This window comes from Manis javanica, chromosome 1 (assembly GCF_040802235.1).
Source record: "Manis javanica isolate MJ-LG chromosome 1, MJ_LKY, whole genome shotgun sequence".
NCBI lineage: Eukaryota > Metazoa > Chordata > Mammalia > Pholidota > Manidae > Manis > Manis javanica.
In genome coordinates this window covers 79,995,877-80,017,934 of record NC_133156.1, presented here as the reverse complement: position 1 = coordinate 80,017,934, position 22,058 = coordinate 79,995,877, and the positions used below count along the sequence as shown (strand labels likewise).

Below are 22,058 nucleotides of genomic sequence, written 5' to 3'. Positions count from 1 at the left end.
TATGCCCTGTGGCTTTTATGCCCAGTATTTGTCTTGAGGTATCTTTACCACTTGGAAGAATTATGATTCTCTGTAAGTTTGATATGAGGCACGAATTCTGTTTAAGGGTTGTAATTAGGAAGGAAGAAGAAAAGCTATAGGAGTAGCAGATGGAAGAAAACATCACTTCCCATGTCTTTTTTTCTTGCTATTTCTACTCTTTCCAACTGTCTCCATTTTCCTTTCCTCTTGAAATGGATTAAAATAGTAGAAACAAACCATAATCACAGTTGCTTAATTTTATACTGCTCTCAATTGATAAGATTTCCTTAAGTCATTGGCTCTTGTTAGCAACAAGTTCCCTTATTCAAATGTTATAAGCATTATATCTTTATTTTCTTAAAATATTTTGAGTAATGTTCACAGTTCCTCTTATTGGGAATTATGTTATCACAAAGGGGTAGTCTTTAAATTCTCTATCAAATCTTTTAATCATTTCTATTTATTTAAAGATATGTTTCTATTTTTTTCTCAGATTCAGAGGGCTTGACAGCACAAATTGTTATTGACGCCAGTGATGGTGCTCAAGGCATAATTGAATGGCAGCACAGCAGGTAAACCCAAGGCTGCGTGAGAGCCCTTCTCTGTGTTTCAGATTTTTTATTATCAACTGAACAAAAGCTTATAAGGAAAAATAATGGATTCTCTTTATTGTAGGTTTGAAGTAAATGAAACCCAAGCAACTTTAACATTAGTAGCCCAGAGGAGCAAAGGAGCTCTTGGCCACGGTTCTTTCTTTGTGTATGCCCAGAACTTGGAAGCCCAGCTGGGGCTGGATTACAGCTTCACCCCAATGGTGAATTCATAGAGAATTATAATGGTTTAGGTCCTCTATAATCAAACTAATCTTAAAATAATAAGCTATTATATATTCTGAGTAAATTAGAGCAGAGGTCTTCCACATTGTAGAATGGCTTACTTTGCTATTTTAGGAACATAGATAAATTGCATTTTCAGTACTGAAGATGATTCTACATTTTATTTCATTCATTATTTTATTGCAATATTCTATGTTATTTTATTCACTCAGTATCATAGTGCAGTATTTGATATTGAAGAGCACAAGTTATCATGTTAAAGAATTTATATCATTAGATCAACTTCCTAGAGTGTTTCTTACGCTTTTTGAAAGTTTTAACTGTTCTGTTTGTTTTAATTTACTGAGATATCTTTAGTGTTTTAAAATGCTTTTACTTTGTCTCTTCATGCATTTTATTCCTTAGTCAAATGTTTAATTTTTTTCTCTTACTCCACAACTTTTACTTTTTTAACTTAATGTTGTCAATTTAATAAAAAGAGACCATGTAAAAAAGTAAGGGAAAGAAATCGCTGTAAAATAACTTACTTCACAAAATTCACAACTGTTATTTCTTTCTAAACAGTCTATAAAAACTCAGAGTGCATTTACATATAATACTGCCTACTTTTCCTTTTTTGACCAGGTTCTTTATTTTGCTGATGGAGAAAGGTATCAAAATGTTGACATCACAATTCTTGATGATGACATTCCAGAAGCAGATGAAACATTTCAGCTGATACTAACAAATCCTTCTCCTGGACTAGAGCTGGGGGAAAGTACAATAGGTAATTGATAATTTCTTACTGACAGTACCTTCTCGCTTGCACTGTTTTCTGAATATGGAGACAGATGTAAAGGGTTGAGAAGAATCTTAATAGTTTTCTGTGCTTACAGGCATTTTGGAATTCCTGTCAAGGGTTAACAATGCTTCTAGTCTGCATTTGGTTGTGTATATTTGTGTGTGTGTGTGTGTGTGTGTGTGTGTGTTTATGTGGGTGTGTGTGTAAAATGAAAAAGTCTGTTGATAGCAATGATAATATCAAATCATTTCTGCAGTTATTGTAGGTTTTAATTTGTGAATATTTTTTCTTCGTAATTTGGTTCTGCACTGGTTTCCTGTTTAGCTATAAAGAATATAATAAGGTAGTTGTTCTAGTGCCATTTAACTGCTCTATTTTTTTCTACATAGAGTTGAAGTGTATTGATACCTCATATGGATTATAGGAGTCATAATTCTTTGGTTGGAACAGTTTGACTTTGGTACAAAAAGGCATTCTAGTTCATCGCTCGTTAGATATCATGCTTCCTGCTTGGAAAAGACAAAAAAATGAGACGAAAAAACTGCAGAGAAATACAGTATTTTAGGGTTAGAAGAGCTCTTAAAAAGTCAATTCAGTTCCTTGTGGTGATAGATAAATCAGGTGGATTTAGAAGACTGAGTGTTGATGACTCTTCAACCTCCCATTTTAGCTAGCGGCTGAGAGTTTGAGATTCCCTTAATTTAACTAACCTTTGTATTCCTAAATTATTGTTCTTCATGTGAAAAAATCTGATTTGTTGTAAAAAACATGAAAGACTTTCAAATAACTGAAGAACTGGTTTTTACTTTTATTGCTATATTGATACAATAAATTGCTATTCCTAAGTCCTCAAAATCTTCTTGGGGGACTGTGATAATTGATTCAGATTTCTTTGTTATAAAGTTTAGTAGGTTTATGTAAAGGGTTGTAGGAATGAATTCTTTATATTGGTTAAGAATCTTCTGTGTATAACCAACAGAAAACCCAATTCAAATTGACTTAAAGGTAATGTATTGGCTCATTGAGTGAAATGGTCCAGAGACACATAGTTTTAGATGAGGTGGGGCCAGGTACCCAAAACACCCTGTTGTTTTGTGTCTCTTCTCCTTGCCTTTTGGAGTGTTAGCTTCATCCCAAGGCTCGTTAGTTGTCACAAGATGGTCACAGGCAGCATTCTTGTATACTCCATGTAACAGGATAGAGTTTTCAAAATAAAGCATTCCTGAAAGGTCCTGATAAAATTTTGATTAGAATTATGTAGGTTACATGCCCACCACTATGAGGAGGAAGAAAGAATTTTTTACTGGGTTCTGTCAAGTTTACTTGATGCTCATAATTTTCCACTTTTAAGTATAAAAATTTGCCTCACAACAGTAAGTGCTTTGATAGTGGGTAATTTCTTAAGCTATACACCATTAATCAACTTTCAGACTATATTCAAACTTTCGTAAAGTCTCAGTAAGTATCCTTGTATATAAGTCTTTGTATATGTGGACAGTTAGGATTATCTGTTGAGTGCAATGGGTGGATGTTGAGTGGAAAGGACACTAGCTGCCTTCCATATTACTTATATTCCAAAGTGCGCATATAAAATTGTTGTTTTTCCACATCCTCACCAGGAGTTTTCTTTGGTTTTTAACATTCTTTAAAAAACCAATTCTAATGAATAAAAAAAAAATGTGGTTGTCAAGAGACCCCTAGAAAGACAACACCAAGCCATATAATAATTAAAATGGCAAAGGTCAAGGACAAGGAGAGAGTATTAAAAGCAGCCACAGAGAGAAAAAAGATCACATGTAAAGGAAAGCCCATCAGGCTGTCATCAGACTTTTCAGTAGAAACCTTACAGGCCAGAAGGGAGAAGCATGATATATATATTTAATGCAGTGAAACAGAAGGGCCTTGAACCAGGAATACTATATCCAGCAAGATTATCATTTAAATTTGAAGCAGGGATTAAACAATTTCCAGATAAGCAAAAATTGAGGGAATTTAGCCCTGACAAACCATCTCTACAGTGTATTTAAAAAGGACTGTTCTAGATGGAAGAGCTCCTAAGCCTAAATAGCTGTCAACAGAGAAAATAAAACCACAGTAAAGGAAGTAGACCAATTAATTACTAAGCAAATGCAAAAGTAAATCAACTACCCATGAAGTCAGTCAAGGGATACACAGAAAGTACAGAATATGACACCTAATATAAAGAGTGGAGTAAGAAGAAAAAGAAGGGAGGGGAAAAAAAAGAACCTTTAGATTTTGTTTGAATAGCATAATAAGGGAGTTAAATTAGACTGTTAGATAGTAGATAAGCTGCCCTTGAACCTTTGATAAACACAAATCCAAAGCCTGCAATGGCAATAAGTACATACCTCTCAATAATCACCCTAAATGTAAATGGCCTGAATGCACCAATCAAAAGACACAGAGTAATAGAATGGATAAAAAAGCAAGACCCATCCATAGGCTTCTTACAAGAGACTCACCTCAAACCCAAAGACATGCACACCCTAAAAGTCAAGAGATGGAAAAAGATATTTCATGCAAACAACAGGGAGAAAAAAGCAGATGCTGCAGTACTAGTATCAGACAAAATAGACTTCAAAACAAAGAAAGTAACAAGAGATAAAGAAGGACATTACATAATGATAATGGGGTCAGTCCAACAAGAGAATATAATCATTATAAATACCTATGCACTCAATATAGGAGCATCTAAGTGTGTGAAACAAATACTAACAGAACGAAAGAGGGAAACAGATTGCAACACATTCATTTTAGGAGACTTCAACACACCACTCACTCCAAAGGACAGATCAACCAGACAGAAAATCAGTAAGGAGGCAGAGGCACTGAACAACACACTAGAACAGATGGACCTAACAGACATCTACAGAACTCTACACCCAAAAGCAGCAGGATACACATTCTTCTCAATGGCACATGGAACATTTTCCAGAATAGATCATATACTAGGTCACAAAAAGAGCCTCAATAAATTCAAAAAGATTGAAATTGTGCCACCATCTTCACAGACCACAAAGGTATGAAACTAGAAATAAATTATACAAAGAAAACAAAATTTGACAAACACATAGAGGTTTAACAACATGCTCCTAAATAATCAATGGATTAATAACCAAATAAAAACAGAGATCAAGCAATATATGGAGAATAATGAGAACACCAACTCAACACCCCAAAATTTGTGAGATGCAGCAAAGGCAGTTCTAAGATGAAAGTATACAGCAATACAGTCTTACCTCAAGGTATAATCCCAAATGAACAGTCTAAACTTAAAATTAATGAAAGTAGAAAGAGAAGAACAAATGAGGCCCAATGTCAGCAGAAGGAGGAACATAATAAAGATCAGAGAAGAAATAAATAAAATTGAGAAAAATAAAACAATAGAAAGAATCAATGAAACCAGGAGCTGATTCTTTGAGAAAATAAACAAAACAGATAAACCTCTAGCCAGAATTATCAAGAAAAATGAGTGTACACATGTAAATAGATCTGAAATGAGAAAGGAAAAATCACTATGGACACCACAGAAATTATTAGACACCACAAAGAATTATTAGAGAATACTATGAAAAATTACATGCTAACAAATTGGATAACATAGAGAAATGGACAACTTTCTAAAAAAATACAACCTTCCAAGACTGACCCAGGAAGAAACAGAAAATCTGAACAGTCCAGTTACCAGCAATGAAATTGAATTGGTAACCAAAAAACTACCTAAGAAGAAAACTTTGGGACCAGATGGATTCACCACTGAATTTTATCAAACATTTAGAGAAGACCTAATACCCATCTGCCTTAAAGTTTTCCAAAAAGGTAGAAGAGAAGGAAATACTTCCAAACTCATTCTATGAGGCCACTGTAATACCAAAACCAACAAAGACATCATAAAAACAAAATTACAGACCAATATCCCTGATGAACATAGATGCAGAAATACTCAATAAAATATTAGCAAACCAAGTTCAAAATTACATCAAAAGGGGTTAACATCCAAAATACATAAAGAGCTCACATGCCTCAACACCCAAAAAGCAAATAACCTGATTAAAAAATGGGTGGAGGATCTGAACAGACACTTCTCCAAAGAAGGAATTCAAATGGCCTACAGGCACATGAAAAGATGCTCCATATTGCTATTTTATCAGGGAAATGCAAATTAAGACCACAATGAGATATCACCTCATACCAGTTAGGGATGGACAACATCCAAAAAACAAGGAACAACAAATGCTGGCAAGCATGTGGAGAAAGAGGAACTTTCCTACACTGTTGGTGGGAATGTAAATTAGTTCAATCATTGTGGAAAGCAATATGGAGGTTCTTCAAAAAACTAAAAATAGATATACTGTTTGACACAGGAATTCCACTCCTAGGAATTTACCAGAAGAAAACAAGATCCCTGATTCAAAAAGATATATGCACCCCTGTGTTTATTGCAGCACTATTTACAATAGCCAAGATGTGGAAGCAATCTAAGCATCCATCAGTAGGTGAATGGATAAAGAAGATGTGGTACATATACACAATGGAATATTACTCAGCCATAAGAAGAAAAGAAATCCTACCTTTTGGAACAACATAGATGGATCTAGAGGGTATTATGCTCAGTGAAATAAGCCAGGTGGAGAAAGAGAAGTACTAAATGATTTTACTCATTTGTGGAATATAACAATGAAGCAAAATTGAAGGAAAAAAACAGCAGCAGACTCACAGAGTTCAAGAAAGGACTAGTAGTTAACCAAAGGGAAGATGGTGGGGAGAGAGGGAGGAGGGATTAAGGGGCATTATGATTAACACACACAATGTAGGTGGTTCATGGGGAAGGCAGTATAGCTTGGAGAAGACAGTTAGTGACTATAGCATTTTACTATGCTGATGGATGGTGACTGCAATGAGTTATTGGGGGGAACTTGATAATATGGGTGAATGTTGTAACCACAATGTTGCTCATGTGAAACCTTCATAAGATTGCATATCAGTGATACCTTAATAAAAAAATGTGGTTGTATTGTACATTTTTTTCATTTCCTTGTTCATTAGTGAGTTTGACACTAGTTACTTGTTTCTGGCACTAGTATTTTTTTTTCTTTCTGTGAGTAGCTTTTTGTATCTCTTAATGTGCTTTTGTGTGGTTTGTGCTTTTTATTGGTGTATAGGAATAGTTTATTCCTATGTCAATCCTTTGTTTATTTAAGTATTTTGTAGTTTCTTTCAGTCCATCATTTATCTTCTAAGTATGTCGTGGTCTCTTTTCTTACAAAATTTTTAGAGTATTTAAAACATCATGTATTTTATGATAGGTTTTAAAATCCTCTTTATTTGAATCTTTTGTATTCCAAAGCTGTGAAATATTTTACTGTATTTTTCTTATACTTTCATAGTTTTGATTTGCATTTAATAATTTCACATACCATGAACTTATTCACTGGTAGCAAGTGAGGCAAGGATATAATTTCATTTTTCTCCTAAAATGTATAATGAGTACCCTAATACAATACAGAGCATGAGGCATCTATTTGCCATTGTCTTTCAATGTGAAATTTATTTTTATGTATTATCTGTCTGTGTTTCCTGGAGAATATTTTGTTCTGTTTGCCTGTTATATGTTCATACTGTTTTATTTATATTTACCATAGATTTAAAATACATATTGTTATTTTTTAGACCAAATACTTCTTTATTTTTCTTTCTCTAAATCATCTCAGCTCTTCTTTCAAATGGTCTCTTCCATGTAAATTTTAGAATTGACAAATTGAGCTCCACAAACAACTTCTGAATGGGGCTGAATTGAAATTTTAGAGCAATTTGGGTGGACTCAACATCATTATAATAGTGTTTTTCCATTTAGCAATATGCCACTCCATTCGTTTAGGTCTTCTTTCATATCATTGCTTTAGTTTGTGTTCCCTCAAAAGTAAACCCTGAGACAAGGATTTGGATGGGACTAATTTATTTTGGGCAGTCACCTCTGGAGGCATAGTGAGAAATGAAGCGAGGCACAGGGAGAGGAAAGCTGATAGGTGTGTCATGAATAGTCCTGCTGGGGTCCTTCTTAGACAAAGCTCAGGGCTGTCCTTCTGAGGAGGAAGGAAGTTGGGGTATTCATTCACCAACTTGTAGGCCTCCTTGAGGATTGCTCTTGGGTGTTAAGTCTCTAGCAGTTCTGGCCTGTTTCTTGCATGAGCTGATGTTCTTCAGAGAGAGACCAAGGGCCCAGGGAGCTGCTGAAGGTGACTCGAGTGGGCCAAACGGGTATGGCCGAGGCGCTGACAGCATCTGCCTCTGTCCACATTAACATTTTGTCATTTTTCATATAGGTCTGACTTATTTTTACCTTGACCCCTAAGTATTGCTTGAATATGAATGAGGTTACCTCTTTGTTATGCTTTTAAAATAGTTACAGCTAATGAATAGAGACACCATAATAACCTTTAGAACGCTTGCTCTGAAACTGACTTCCTAGCTGTGAGCACCAGTCCTGCCACTTTCTAGCTTGCGAGTTTCCATAGATTGCCCATCTGTGCTTCATTCAGTGGTTCTGTAAAATGAGAATACTAATAGAATCAACCTCATGGGGTTATTGTAAGAATAAACTAAGTTAATATAGGTTAAGCAATTCTCAGTAGCATTAGTTGTTTCATTGTTATTAACATTAGTGGTAGCAAAAAAATAGAAGGCTCTGGATTTGTGAAGGTTACTTGTACTCAGCTGATAGCTTGGACTCTTATAATAGTTGTAATAATTGTTTTTTTTTGCATTTTCTAAGAAGTCAGTTATCATCTAGAAAATAGTGACAGTTCTGACCCTTCCTTTCCATTACTTTTCACCTGTTACCTGGCTGACAGCTCCAGGACGATACTGAATAGTAGCGGTGATGACAGGCATCATTGTCTTGTTTCTGTTTTTAGTGACAACCCTTCTTACGTTTCAGCATTTATTTTTCTATTTGTTATTGGCATCTGAGATATATCACTTCATCAGGTTGAGAAAGCTGTCTTATCTTCCAAGGTTACTGAATATTTTTATATCATGAGTAAATATGGAATTTTACTGGATGCCTTTCAAAATTTCCCTTGTTTTTAAGGTGACCTAGAAAGGAGTTAGCCTAGCTTATGGGTGAGACATCTACATACTTTCCAGTACTTATAACCCATTCTGTTTCCATTTATTGCTTTAATTTTATTTTGACAGCCTCAATTACTGTCCTTGGTAATGATGATGGCCCTGGAGTTCTGTCATTTAACAACAGTGAGCACTTCCTCCTGACAGAACCCACAGCTCTCTATGTAGAGGAGAGCGTTGCAGTACTGCACATTGTTCGGGAACCTGCACAAGGACTGTTTGGAACTGTGACAGTTCAGTTTATTGTGACAGAAGTAAATTCTTCTCTGGAGTCTAAAGATCTGTCTCCTTCCAAAGGCTATATTGTTTTAGCAGAAGGTATTCGCTTCAAGGTACAGTATGAACCTTTAATGAGAATGAATAATATTTACAAAATTATTTTCTCTGGAAGGAATTGCCTAAAAAGAAGGAAACGCACTCCCAGCTTAGGTGACAGGTAAAGATGATTAGTGTACATGTGAATGTGCTATAATAATGCTGTATAGTCTGTATGGAGTGCACCTGGAGAAATTTGCTCATAGTAGGGTAGTGGAATGTACAAATAATAAAGAAAATACACATATTGCTGTGTCAAGTATATTTAAATGCATACTGCATTTTATATTGTCTATGAAACATAAAAGAGATTCCACGCATTCATTGCAGCCATTAAGTCCTAGCCAATCATTCCTTCTTCCCTACATTTTCGTTAAACAAAGTGTAACTGCTTACTTCAGACTGCTTGTTTGAGAGGCAAGTATCGTAAGTAAGGTATTTTCTACAAGTATCCAATGGCTTATTGGAGAAAAAAATGCTAGATTTGGGATTAGTTACAAATGTAATCCAAACTTGCAGTTTACCTTCAGAACTTCTTTTTTCATATATTAATAATTTTCTGTTCCTGTTACTAAACTTTATTTTTAAAACAGGTTAAAATAACTAATTGCATTAGCTTAAGACATTCTTCAAGCTAGTTTCATAAAACATTAAATTCTAAAATAATATATTTAAAACCACTTCATCTAAAAATAGTACATTCAGTAATTAGGTAATTTTATTTATGATCAGTTTGTTTAAACTTCAACAATAATGAAGTTATTATTATGAGCTAGCAATAATAATGAGCTAGCAAACATGAGACCTAAATTTAATTTTTTAATCTCAACGTTAATCTTAAATGTCATAAACATTTATTTGTATACACTTCAGTGCAATATAGCACAATGTTAAAAATCTTGAACATTTTTGGATTCATATTCATTTCCAAGTCTATTTTTTTATATTCTTAGAACCTTTAATTGATTTGTTCAGGGACCCGTCTTGACAGAGGCATATCAGATTTGCAGTTTTTTATGATTTGCCATTGCTTTACATTCATATGCTTTTTCTTTCTTTTAAAAATGTTTTAAATTTTACTTTAATATTTTGTATATTTTTAATTATATTGTTACTGTGATTTTTTTTCCTTAAAAGTCTTTTTCAAAGTGTTATTTAAAGGACTTCCTGCTCATTAGGCAAATTAAATGTTAGAGCAAGTTGGATTACATAGATTTTTCTTTCACCCATATAATTTTTTCACCATATATTTTTATTTGAAGTATAAACAGTAAAATACAAAAACCTTAAAAATTTTAAGGCTCAATGACTTTAAAACTCTGTATATACTCATAATACCACTTGGTTAGTATACTGAACATTACTATCATCTAGGAGTTTCCTCCTTGTCCCTTGCCCTCCCCAGAAGAAACCACTTGCCTATTTCTATCATCACAGTCTCATTTTGCTGATTCTTGAGCTTTGTATAAATAGAGTCATACTAGTGTATACTCTTTCGTGTCTGGCTTCTTCTGTGCAACATAATTTTTGATGTTTTTATGGTTGACACATCAGTAGTTGGTTCTTTTTTATTGCGAAATAGCATTTCATTCAGTAGACCACTTTTTGTTTATCCATTCTGTTGATAAACAGGAGGATTGTTTCTGGTTTGTGACTGCTCTGGCTAAACTGCTTTTTAATAGTGAATCCTAGAGTGAGACTAATGCAGTTATGTAGCTAGGGACGGATAATGAGCTAGCAAACATGAGACCTAAATTTAATTTTTTAATCTCAACGTTAATCTTAAATGTCATAAACATTTATTTGTATACACTTCAGTGCAATATAGCACAATGTTAAAAATCTTAAAAATAGTATCTTGAAACAAATAGTTGTAATGATTGCATTATAAGGATCAGTAATAAAATAAAAAAGAAGTGATCTTTTCTAAAATGTATTATTTTGTTGTAAAAAATGTCTAGTAAATGTCTCTGTGTGTGTGTTGCAGAAATACTATAGTCTAGTAACTGTATCTTCTGATTTTGTTTTCAGACCCTACACATATCTGCCATATTGGACACAGAACCAGAAATGGATGAGCATTTTGTTTGCACCTTGTTTAATCCAACTGGAGGTGCTAGACTAGGGGCACGTGTTCAAACCCTGATAACAGTTTTGCAAAACCAGGCCCCTCTGGGGCTATTCAGTATTTCTACAGTCGCAAATAGGTATAGTTCTTTATAAGGAAATTGTCACTCCTGAAGCTATGTAAGAAATATCTTTTGACATAAAATGCAGAAGGAAATTGGTCTATTACTATCTTAAAGGCAACTTTTACAATGAGCTGTGACAGATTCAGAGAGTCCACATGCCCTCTAATGTAACAAGGAGTATCAAAAGCCTCATCATGTCCTACATATATATAAAATGGTGTTAATAGAATTCTTATTTTCTCAGAATTCACAGTTTAAGGTAAAGGCTTGTGCTATTTTGTATTTTCAATAATAATAAAAAGGGAGAAATAGTATAAATTGTATTTAGCTGCTCAAGTCGAATGATTTTTCAAACTTTTATTAATGTGACTGTAGTTTTAAAATTTGTATGCTGATGAATATTTTTTAAATCTTACAAATACTCTGATATTTCTAGTTTTTTAATCTGATAAACCTAAATTAATAAATAACCTCTTTGTTGATATACTTTTATTAATATGTTAAGAATTTCCTGATTCATTTTTTTTCATAAAATATTTTTAGTTCATGTGAAACTTAGGAATGACAAAGCTTTATTGTTTTGTAGACTATGTACTATGAAGTTACTGAAGTTAACTAACTCTCAGTATCAGATTGTAGCACTTTAAAAAATCTTGATAATTGAATATTTTTGAAGTAGAATCTAGTCTTCTTGCTGTATAAAATTTGCAGATGGATCTTATCTTGTCTGGTGTAAATTTAAAGTGTATTAAATATATGCTAGCAATGTGATATATATATTTAATATGCAGATATTATGTTCTTTTTCTGCTCTCTGCAATCCATTTGTTTTTTTTTTAGAGCCACCTCTGTAGACATTGAAGAAGCCAACAGCACTGTTTATTTAAAGGTGTCACGTACTAATGGCATTGATTTAGCTGTCAGTGTGGAGTGGGAGACAATATCTGAAACAGCTTTTGGCATGAGTATGTGTAGTTGCTTATAAGAATAAAATTGTATAACCAACAAAAATTGTATGCATGAGATTTACATTTTTCTCCATAAATTGTGTCTTATGGATCTACTGAAAGTGGAGAAAAGATACCTAATTTGTTTATTGCACCCAGAAATATTTATTGAGAGCCTATCATGTACCAGCCATGATACTGAACTAATGGAGCTTAGAATTTAGGGAGAGACAGAAATAAATCAAATAAACAAAAATCAGTGAATATTTTAAACTATAAAAATGTTTTAAAGGGGGAGTTCTAAGTGTTATGAAAACATAAGGGAATGTGTCAAAGGGCTATTAGTGTTTGAACTAAGACTGAATGATGAGTAGGGCTTGATTATGCAAAGTCCTAAGTTGGAGGAACATGGAGGATAATGTGGGGAGTTACTGAGACAAAAGTCTGGTTGCATTAAAAAGCATGTAAGTGAAGAAATGAAGAAAAGTGGACAATTGGGTTTAGAAATAAGGGAGGGCAATACATTTGGAGAGCTGCATATAAGAACAGATATTCAAGAACCGAAGACTGTGTTACATATATACTGCAGTCTTTTTTGTCAGGTTAATGGAAAGTCTGTGTGGCTTTGGCACTGGGGAGGACTACCATGTGTGTATGTGGGGTGGTATAATCATGTGTGCCTTTCGAAGATACATTCTCAGTGCCATGTAAAGAATGGATTGGCAGAGAAGAAAAGAGAGGGTGAAAGAAGACAAACAAAAAGGTAATATAGGTAATAGGTGATGGTAGCTTGGATTAGGTGATGGGTTGGATATGAAGGAGGTACCAGAGATGACTCCTAGATTCCCAGCTTCTGCAGGTGGATGGAGAGTCATGTCATTAAGAACAGGATTCCTGCATAAGGACTGGGTGTATTTTGGTGAGGGGAGTAAAATACATGACATTTAACTCATTTTGAATTTGAGTTACTTTTGAGAAGACATGTATATACACTCAAAGGAAGGTGTGTTCTGCGGAGTTAAGTTTGAGAACTTTAGCTGTGTATGGTATTTAAAGTCATGGAAATTGGTGTGAAAATTTGGGATGAGAGACTGTAGATAGAAAAGGAAAGAGGATCCAGACTGAGCACTAAGTCTCCCTTTGAATTTCTAGGACAGGAGAATGACATAGCAAAGCACACTTAGAAGATCTGGTGAGAAACCCCAGGAAATATGGGATTACAGATAGAAACAGAGGAGAATTTTAGGAAGGAGGGAGTGGTGAACTGTCAATTCCTGGTTAGAATTTCAGTAAGATGAGATGCAAAAATACCCATTGTAGTTAGCAATATAGAAGACATAAAATAGCAAGAGCTGTTTGTAGAGAGAGATGGGAACTGAATAACATTTTTGAATGGAGGTGAAGGAATGGAGACCTCAAATATATGCAGCCAGTTCAAGAGATTTAGCTGAGGAGGTAGTACCTAATGAAGGTAGTGATGTATAGGATTCAGGGTTGTTTTTTTGTTTATTTGTTTAGTTTGGAGAGGAGCATGTCTACACTCTGATGGAAAAGACCTTACTGGTAGAGAAAGACAGAATATTTAGAAGAGAGATGGGATGATTAATAGTGGTACGATTGCCTAGAAGGCAGGAATAGATAGGATATAAAAAAGATGACAGTTTCTAATTCAGATGGTTTCTAATTCTCATTATTGTTTGGGCCTTGCATGTATGTTTTGTAAGTACCTGTGAAAAAGTGTATGTTAGAGATTCTTAAATGTCAGCATTGCTTATTTTTCATTCACCATCTTTCTGTATTAGGGAAGAATTTGGCCTTATGGTCAGGACCTTAATGTAAAACATTCAGATTCTTAATGCAAAAGCTGTAGCATACCTTTAAAAGGTGGCAAAATAGGGATTTAAAATACTGGGTTTCTAGGAAAGGAAATCACTAATGGATAATACATATAAGGCATTGACACTACGACTTCTTGAACTGGTAATGTAAAAATGATCAGTGAAATACAAGAAGCCTAGATTTCTTTTTTTAAAAATTTTTATTAAGGTGTGATTGATATACACTCTTATGAAGGTTTCATGTGAAAAAACAATGTGGTTACTACATTTACCCCTAGTATCAAGTCCCCACCAATACCCCAGTGCAGTCACTGTCCATCAGTGCAGCAAGTTGCCAGAGATCCACTATGTCCCTTCTCTGTGATACACTGTTCTCCCCGTGACCCCCCACACCATGTGTACTAAACATAATACCCCTCAGTCCCCTTCTCCCTCCCTCCGTACCGGCCCCCTACCCCCACCCCTCCCCTTTGGTAACCACTAGTTCATTCTTGGAGTCTCTGAGTCTGCTACCATTTTGTTCCTTCAGTTTTGCCTCATTGTTATACTCCACAAATGAGGGAAATCATTTGGCATTTGTCTTTCTCCACCTGAAGAAGCCTAGATTTCAACCTGGATGTTTATTTGTTCATGTTGTACCATGTTCCCACCATTGACTAAAATTTAAAAAGGAAATACTTTCTTTAGGCAAATGCATGATAATAAAAAAATTTATTCTTCATTAGCTAGGGATATTTTTGTTTGTGTCTTCGTTTAATTGTAGTACAGAATTTTAGGACAGGTACCTGTTGCAGCATGTTGATGAAAGCTTGACAGGCATTTGAAGTAGGTGAATCTGCTGTGGCATTCTTAAAATATATAACACATAAACTGAGAAAGCATTGGAGGGGTATGTTTCAAATGAATAGTGTCAGTTTTTGAAACCTAATATTTAGCATGTTTCTATAAATCTGTGTATTTAAAAATATCTCAGTTATGTTTTCATCATCTTTATGAAAGTTGATAAAGATCACATTGGACATATTTTCCTTTAAAATATGCATTTAGTGTTATGAATACACTTTGGAAAAGTCTGTGTGTTAAGAGGAGAATTTCAACAAATTTTGTTCTTTTAAAAAAAGTTATCTTAGTTTTAAGTTCTCTGGCTCATCTGTTCCCTCTTCCACACACCCATCATGGAATGATTTTTCTTTCTGGTAACAAATTCACTCATCTCGGTGTTTTAACAATAAACTCAGAATAGATGAAGTTTAGAAGGGCTTATACACTAGCAAATCTTGATTTATGTTTTTCAGGGGGAGTGGATGTTGTGTTTTCCATTTTTCAAAGTTTTTTGGATGCATCTCCTTCTGGTTGGTGTTTCTTTACTTTGGAAGATTCAGTATATGGTGTAATGTTAAGAAAACTGTCTTCTACTCTTTATCGGTGGCAAGGGATTTTCATTCCACTCGAGGTAAATGTCACTTATTTTACAGTGCACGAATAAAATGTACATGTAAATTTTGGAGGACTCATAAATTACTGTTTTTTTTTTCATTATTTCCTAGGATTTAAATATACAGAATCCTAAAACTTGTGAGGCCTTTAATATTGGTCTTTCCCCCTATTTTGTGATTACTCATCAAGGAAGAAATGAAGAAAAGTCTTCTGTTAACAGTGTGTATACATTCACATCTGGCTTCAAATTATTCCTGGTAAAAAAAACCTTTTTTTTTTTTTGTATATTGCTTATTTAAAAGAAAAATCAGATTTGTAAGAGTGATATAAATGGAAGATAATATATGTTTTATGTTATGTTAAAATGGGCTTTTTGCAAGTCATACGCATTTTAGTAAGGGTCTTAATCCAAGGATAATTTGTCAGTCTTGAAATGACACCTAGGTATTCATACCTAGGGATCAGAACGATTTTTCCAGTTTTGAACTTTAAATACTAAATCATACTATTACTGTATTCAGAGGCTTTTCTAGTTAAATTCTCCTTTAAATTTTTATTTCCGCTATTCTGTCTTCCTTGCAGGTACAAACAATCATTATTTCTGAAAGTTCTCAAGTAAGATACTTTACTTCAGAAAATGAACATTATTTAATTGTTGCAAGTCAGAGAGATGATTCTGAATTGACCCAGGTTTGACTCTTTTAAAATGAATTTTTCTTTTCTATAGTATAACTGAACCTCATCAGAGATACAGTCTCTAAGAGTATTATTAAAAAATCCCATAATTTGATTGTGGGAGAATAGTGAAGTAGAATATAGGTATTGATTAGTTGCAGTTAATTTTTAAACAATGGAGTTATGAATATTATAGTGTCTTCAAGAGCTAGAGCAAATGTAATAAGCATCAGCATTTAATTAAAATCTAATTGAGTTGGAAAACATTTTGGAGAAAAATAACAACTGGACAGATGGTATCGCTGAAAGTTCATGATTCACATTGCCAAATGGGCCCTCAACATCACCCCAGAAATCCCACATTTCCCTAGTAATCTACATCTCATAATCCAGTAATGCTTATTTGATAATTACTGTCATTCACTGGGCTTCCACACCTGTTTCTCACCTCCTCACTTCCAGCTAATGACTTTGCTGAAATGAAAGCTACTGAAAGGAGATTACTCAGAAACCCTGTTGGAACCCAGTCTCAGTCCCCTCTCCTGTTACAAAGGAGGAGGTGTTCCCTCTGTAAAAGCGCGGCTCCTCTTGCCTTCATAAGGGTTGGTTATTCTCTCTATGTCTGGCATCACTAGCCTTTCCCTCTCTGTTGGATTATTACAGTCAACATAAGTGCAGGATCTCTGAGCTTCAAAGAAGTTTCTACCCTGATTTCATCTCCTCCTTCCGGTTTCATTTCTTTTCTTCACTTTATAGTGAGACACCTTGCATTGTCTTTACCTGCTCATTGCCACTGATCACACTTGTGATGCAAATGCAGTGGATTTTTTTCTGCCATCATTAGCATATGACAGTCACTTGATCCTCAAATTTAAACCATCTCAAATTTTGATTTCTAAGATATCAAATGGATTTCCTGTTTATCTTTCTGTGCCCATCCCTTTTAGTCTCCATTGCCAGTTCCTCCTCCCTTTTCTGAACTTAAATATCTTGGAGAGTATCGTTCAGTTTTAGCTCAAATTTCTCTTTTCTTTCTCTTTACTCATTCTAAGTACCCGTCCTATGACTTTAAATATCAGCTATAGGCTGTCTTCCAAATTTATCAGTAGCCTTTTCTCTGTATGCCAGGCTTAACTATCTAAGTGCCTATTGACATCTTCACTTAACTATATTTCTGGTACCTAAGAGTTAACATATCCCAAACTGAACTCTGATTTTCTCTGTGAAGCTTGTTGCAATGAAACTTGCTTGCTTTCTTGGGAAATAACAACCTCATGAATTCAGTTGCTCAGAATAGAATTCTGGGATGTTACTCTTCTTATTCACCCCCATCTAATCTCTTACTAAACGTTTCTGGTGATAATGTCCCAATAATATTTTGAGTACAGACATGTTTTTCCGACCCTGCTCCTCCCTCCCCAGTCCAGCTCTGCTGCGTTTCTCTCTCACACTGTCAGCCTCCTTGCTGGTCTCTGAGCTACCGCTCTGACTTCCCCAGGTCCATTCTCCATCAGGAAGCTGGAGTTATCTTCTAAAATACTAAATTGCTCATGTTATTCCTCATTTTAAAACCATCCGATGATTTCCAGTTATACTTAGAACAAATTCTAAGTTATTTAATGTGGACTGTAAGTGGAATAACCTTAAAACCCTTATTTGCCCAGCATAGTACTAGATTATGCCTGTTGTCCTGATATTATTATTAATATTGTCCCTTTGATCCCTAAAGGATCCCTGTGATAAATTTTATGGTCACCCTAATGAAAGGTACCTTATGCTCTCATCTTTCCAGTTCTACCTGTCTTTATTCCACAGCAATTTCAACTCCCTTCTTGTTGGACCAGTCTTTATTCAGCTTATGACAGACTTTCTGCCTTAGAAACTTTGCCATGGAGGCCTGTTTCTCTAGTACATGCATAATTCTCTGTCACACACTTCCATTTGTTATCTTCAGGAATTGTCTCAATGTAGTAATCATGGTTTGTTTAATTATTGATGTTTTTGTTGTCTTTTCCTATAGTTATATCCATAAAGGGAGAAAGCCACTCTGTCCATCACTCCTACCATCATGTTTGGCTCATATAAGGTCCCCCATTGTTGACTGAACAAATACAATTCTTTTGAAATTGATCATATTGTATAATACACCAGGTAGCTTTGAGATTTGCGTTTCATTTTAATATATGGACATTCACCCTAAAACTTTGTATGCATTGATATCTTTAGGACTAAACAGTTTAGGTGTTTCTTTTTATATTCTGTTGCTTGAGCAGTGGGTATAGAATGATATGACAGAATCAGAAAGTTTCTTGTATAGTTCTAAGTTTTTCATATTTAAATTAATTCTCTCTTGTGTTTGGATATCCCTTTCTCTTGCTGTCACTGACCCCTGCCCAGATATATATCTGAAGTGGGTTTATTTTCTAATAACTTCTCTTTCACTTGTTCTGTGTGTGTGCTCATGTACACACGCACACACACACAAAAAAAAAAAAAAAGAAAGAAAAAAGGAAAAAAGCCAGAGAACATCAGTTTTCTATTTTCTTATTTAGAAAAGTATCCTCCTAACTAAATAAAGGGTCCAGGAGAGTAAGCATATGATACTGGTTAATTTTCACAAGTGCTGAATGCCTAGTCATGAAGGATTTTGTATTTGAACATTCCCTCCAGGTCTTCAGATGGAGTGGAGGAAGCTTTGTGTTGCACCAGACACTCCCCGTCCGAGGCGTGCTGAGTGCGGCCTTGTTCGCCAGAGGAGGCTCTGTGTTCTTAGCCATTTCCCAGGTGAATGCCAGGCCAAATGCCCTTTTACTCAGGTGGTCTGGCAGTGAATTTATTGACTTTCAAGAAGTGCTGATCAGTGGGACAACGCAAGTCGAGGCCTTGGCTTCAGGCGATGATATTTACTTAATTTTTGCCAAAACTATCTTTCTAGGTGAGAAAATTTAGTGTTTGTAATAAATACATTATAACTATCAGAATTATCTAGCATTCATACAGTATATTCTGTATGAAAATACTCTTGTAATAATTGTTTAGCTAATCCTTAGAATGTTTCTTGATGAATAAGTATTGACTGTGAAGTACAAATGAATTTGGGGAATGAAATTTAAGGGTTATGTGCATAATCTTTAGATTATGAACACTACTTGAAGTTATATTAAAACAAAATTGGGGATGGGTGAATAAAGTGGAAAAAATGTATGAAGATCTTACATCCAAAATGCAAACAGGTAGCTTTTTTTTTTTTTTTTTTTTGAGAGGGCATCTCTCATATTTATTGATCAAATGGTTGTTAACAACAATAAAATTCAGTATAGGGGGGTCAACGCTCAATGTACAATCATTAATCCATCTCAAGCCTAATTCTCGTCAGTCTCCAATCTTCTGAAGCATAACGAACAAGTTCTTAGATGGTGAACGAATTCTTACATAGTGAATAAATTCTTACATGGTGAACAGTACAAGGGCATTCATCACAGAAACTTTCGGTTTTGATCATGCAATATGACCTATAAACAATCAGGTCAAATATGAATATTCGTTTGATTTTTGTACTTGATTTATATGTTGATCCCACATTTCTCCTATTATTATTATTATTTTTATTTTTAATAAAATGCTGAAGTGGTAGGTAGATGCAAGATAAAGGTAGAAAACATAGTTTAGTGCTGTAAGAAGGCAAATGTAGATGATCAGATGATCAGGTGTGTGCCTATGGACTAAGTATTAATCCAGGCTAGACAAGGGCAGCAAGACATCCACGGATGCAGAAGATTTCTCTCAAAGCAGGGGGGGTGAGGTTCTGAGCCTCACCTAAAGAGGTTACTTTTTATATAACTTTTTATACTTGAGATTCCACATGGATAATTTATAGTAGTAATAAACAGTGCTTAGCAATTTTTGATAAGACTGTTTCAAAATGTTCTCTGAACATGAGTATATGCTTTCTTCTGCTTAGTGGAACTTTCATAGATAAAATTGCAGTATTCCTGAAAAAATAAAACATTTGTCACTATTTTTGGTGTAGTATCCAGATCCTGACTAGTGGCTAACCATGTATATACTTCATATAGAAATGCAAGAAGACTTTCTGAAGTGTTTCCTGTGAAGCTGTAGTCTTGTTAAACTAAATGAATTCTGAGGAATGGCCTACCAAATTTACTTTTTAATTAAATTTGTTAACATGACTTTGTCATTTTTTTCCTGTAGCTTTTACCTTCAGATTTGACTCTTATTCCATTATTATAGGAGATCAGAATTCAACTGATATATTCATCTGGGAGACAGGACAGCCTTCTTTCAGATATTTTCAGTCCCTGGGATTTGCTACCGTTCATAGAATCCACTCCTTCACATCATCCTCAGGAATTGGTAATGATTTTTAAACCACTAACTAATCCTAAAGGCAGCATGGAAAGCTAGAATAATCTTATTGCATTAGTGGTAGTTTCACATTGCTGGACACTGGGTATTTTAATAAGGATGTCAAGTCAAAATCTTTACAATAATATTTCCAGAAATCCTAGACTTTCCAGAGGACTGGTACTTTAAAATGGGCATTGTGCTTGAGAAGGGTCAGAATGACTAAAATACAGGGTTAAATATTAGTGAAGAATAAAAAAGACAATATATTTCTTTTGTCTAGAGAAAAAATGAGTGACATTACATATATATTTTTAAGTATGCAAGTATTTATAAGGAGAGAGCAACTATCTGCTTTGAAGAATTGTAAAAGTCCAAGAACGGCTGTGAGAAGTGTGCCGTCCTTGCTCCCTCACTCGGCCTTCTGCAGCCCGGACCCTCCTTGGCCCTCTGCACTTGAATCTGTACATCAGAAACATAAGCAGTATTTTTAATCGTAGTGGTTTCCACAACAAAGTCTGTTAGTGAGACCCAAGGGACTAATGCTGTGTGGAGGCTCTAGGGTTGTTTGAGGATAGGTAAGGAATCACTTGGGCGGACCATTTATTAATTAGACATTATATGTAAATCATCTCCTAAAGTTATGAAGAATTCCTGTCTTCAAAGGTTAATGTCTGCTTGGGAAGCAGGAAAGAATATTAAGATCATAATTCGAGGTAGAGTATCAATCCCATTTGCTGTGTGAGTGGTAGAATTGGAGTGGGTAAGAGATCTCTGACGGGAGCCATGAGAACACTGTTGGTGGGCGGACGGTCTGAGTGAAAGAGAAAAGCTAGAGAGCCTGTGGCATTGAGGGCACAATGAGCAGACAAGAGTGGTGGGGACAGAATTTGACTCTGTCCTCCTCAGTCCTGCATCCACACAACATTCTCCCACCTGGACTGTCCCATCATTGTCTGGCCTCTCCACTGGGTTTACCCTGCTGTCAGTGTCCTGTGTCTGCCTATGTCCTGCACATCCTCTTCTTAAATAACTTCCATGTGTCAGCCTCTCATGGGCCTTCAATCTGTGACGTTATCCTGTGATTATATAACTCCATGACTTTCTTATCATTCTCAGCAGTTTACTGAATGAAGTAGGTATCTTTCATCATGTATTTGTTTAGTTTTTGTCTACTTGTCCTTTAATTTTGTGCCTTCATCATTTTTGCTTCCCTTATACCTCAGGTTTTCAAGTGGACTAACTGTATCTACTTGAGTCACTTATTATAATTCAAAATAGTTACCTAATGAATGTTTTTAAGGATGACAAGTGCTGCCTGAATGGGCTGTTCATTGAAGTTACAGAATTCCCTTCAAAGATCTTTAAAAAAAATAGAATAGGCAACCTTTGTAAAATAATTTTTGAAAAATTCTACCAGAGGCTTATTAAGGGACCCATTGTGAGTTCTCTTTGTTGCTTTTGTTTCTGTGACTTGAGGTTGTAGAAGTATGAAAAGATTA

General features: G+C 34.9%; 1 protein-coding gene across 1 annotated transcript in view; it reads left to right on the top strand.

The window, feature by feature from the left end:
• Positions 1-22,058, top strand: part of ADGRV1 (adhesion G protein-coupled receptor V1) — a 577,341-nt gene that overhangs the window by 172,434 nt on the left and 382,849 nt on the right. The window contains exons 40-50 of the mRNA XM_037012118.2: positions 515-593; positions 697-835; positions 1,482-1,623; positions 8,857-9,119; positions 11,134-11,309; positions 12,135-12,259; positions 15,375-15,532; positions 15,627-15,773; positions 16,099-16,206; positions 18,862-19,126; positions 20,443-20,565. Of these exons, the coding sequence (XP_036868013.2) occupies positions 515-593; positions 697-835; positions 1,482-1,623; positions 8,857-9,119; positions 11,134-11,309; positions 12,135-12,259; positions 15,375-15,532; positions 15,627-15,773; positions 16,099-16,206; positions 18,862-19,126; positions 20,443-20,565 (1,725 nt within the window). The remainder of the gene's footprint in view (positions 1-514; positions 594-696; positions 836-1,481; positions 1,624-8,856; positions 9,120-11,133; positions 11,310-12,134; positions 12,260-15,374; positions 15,533-15,626; positions 15,774-16,098; positions 16,207-18,861; positions 19,127-20,442; positions 20,566-22,058) is intronic.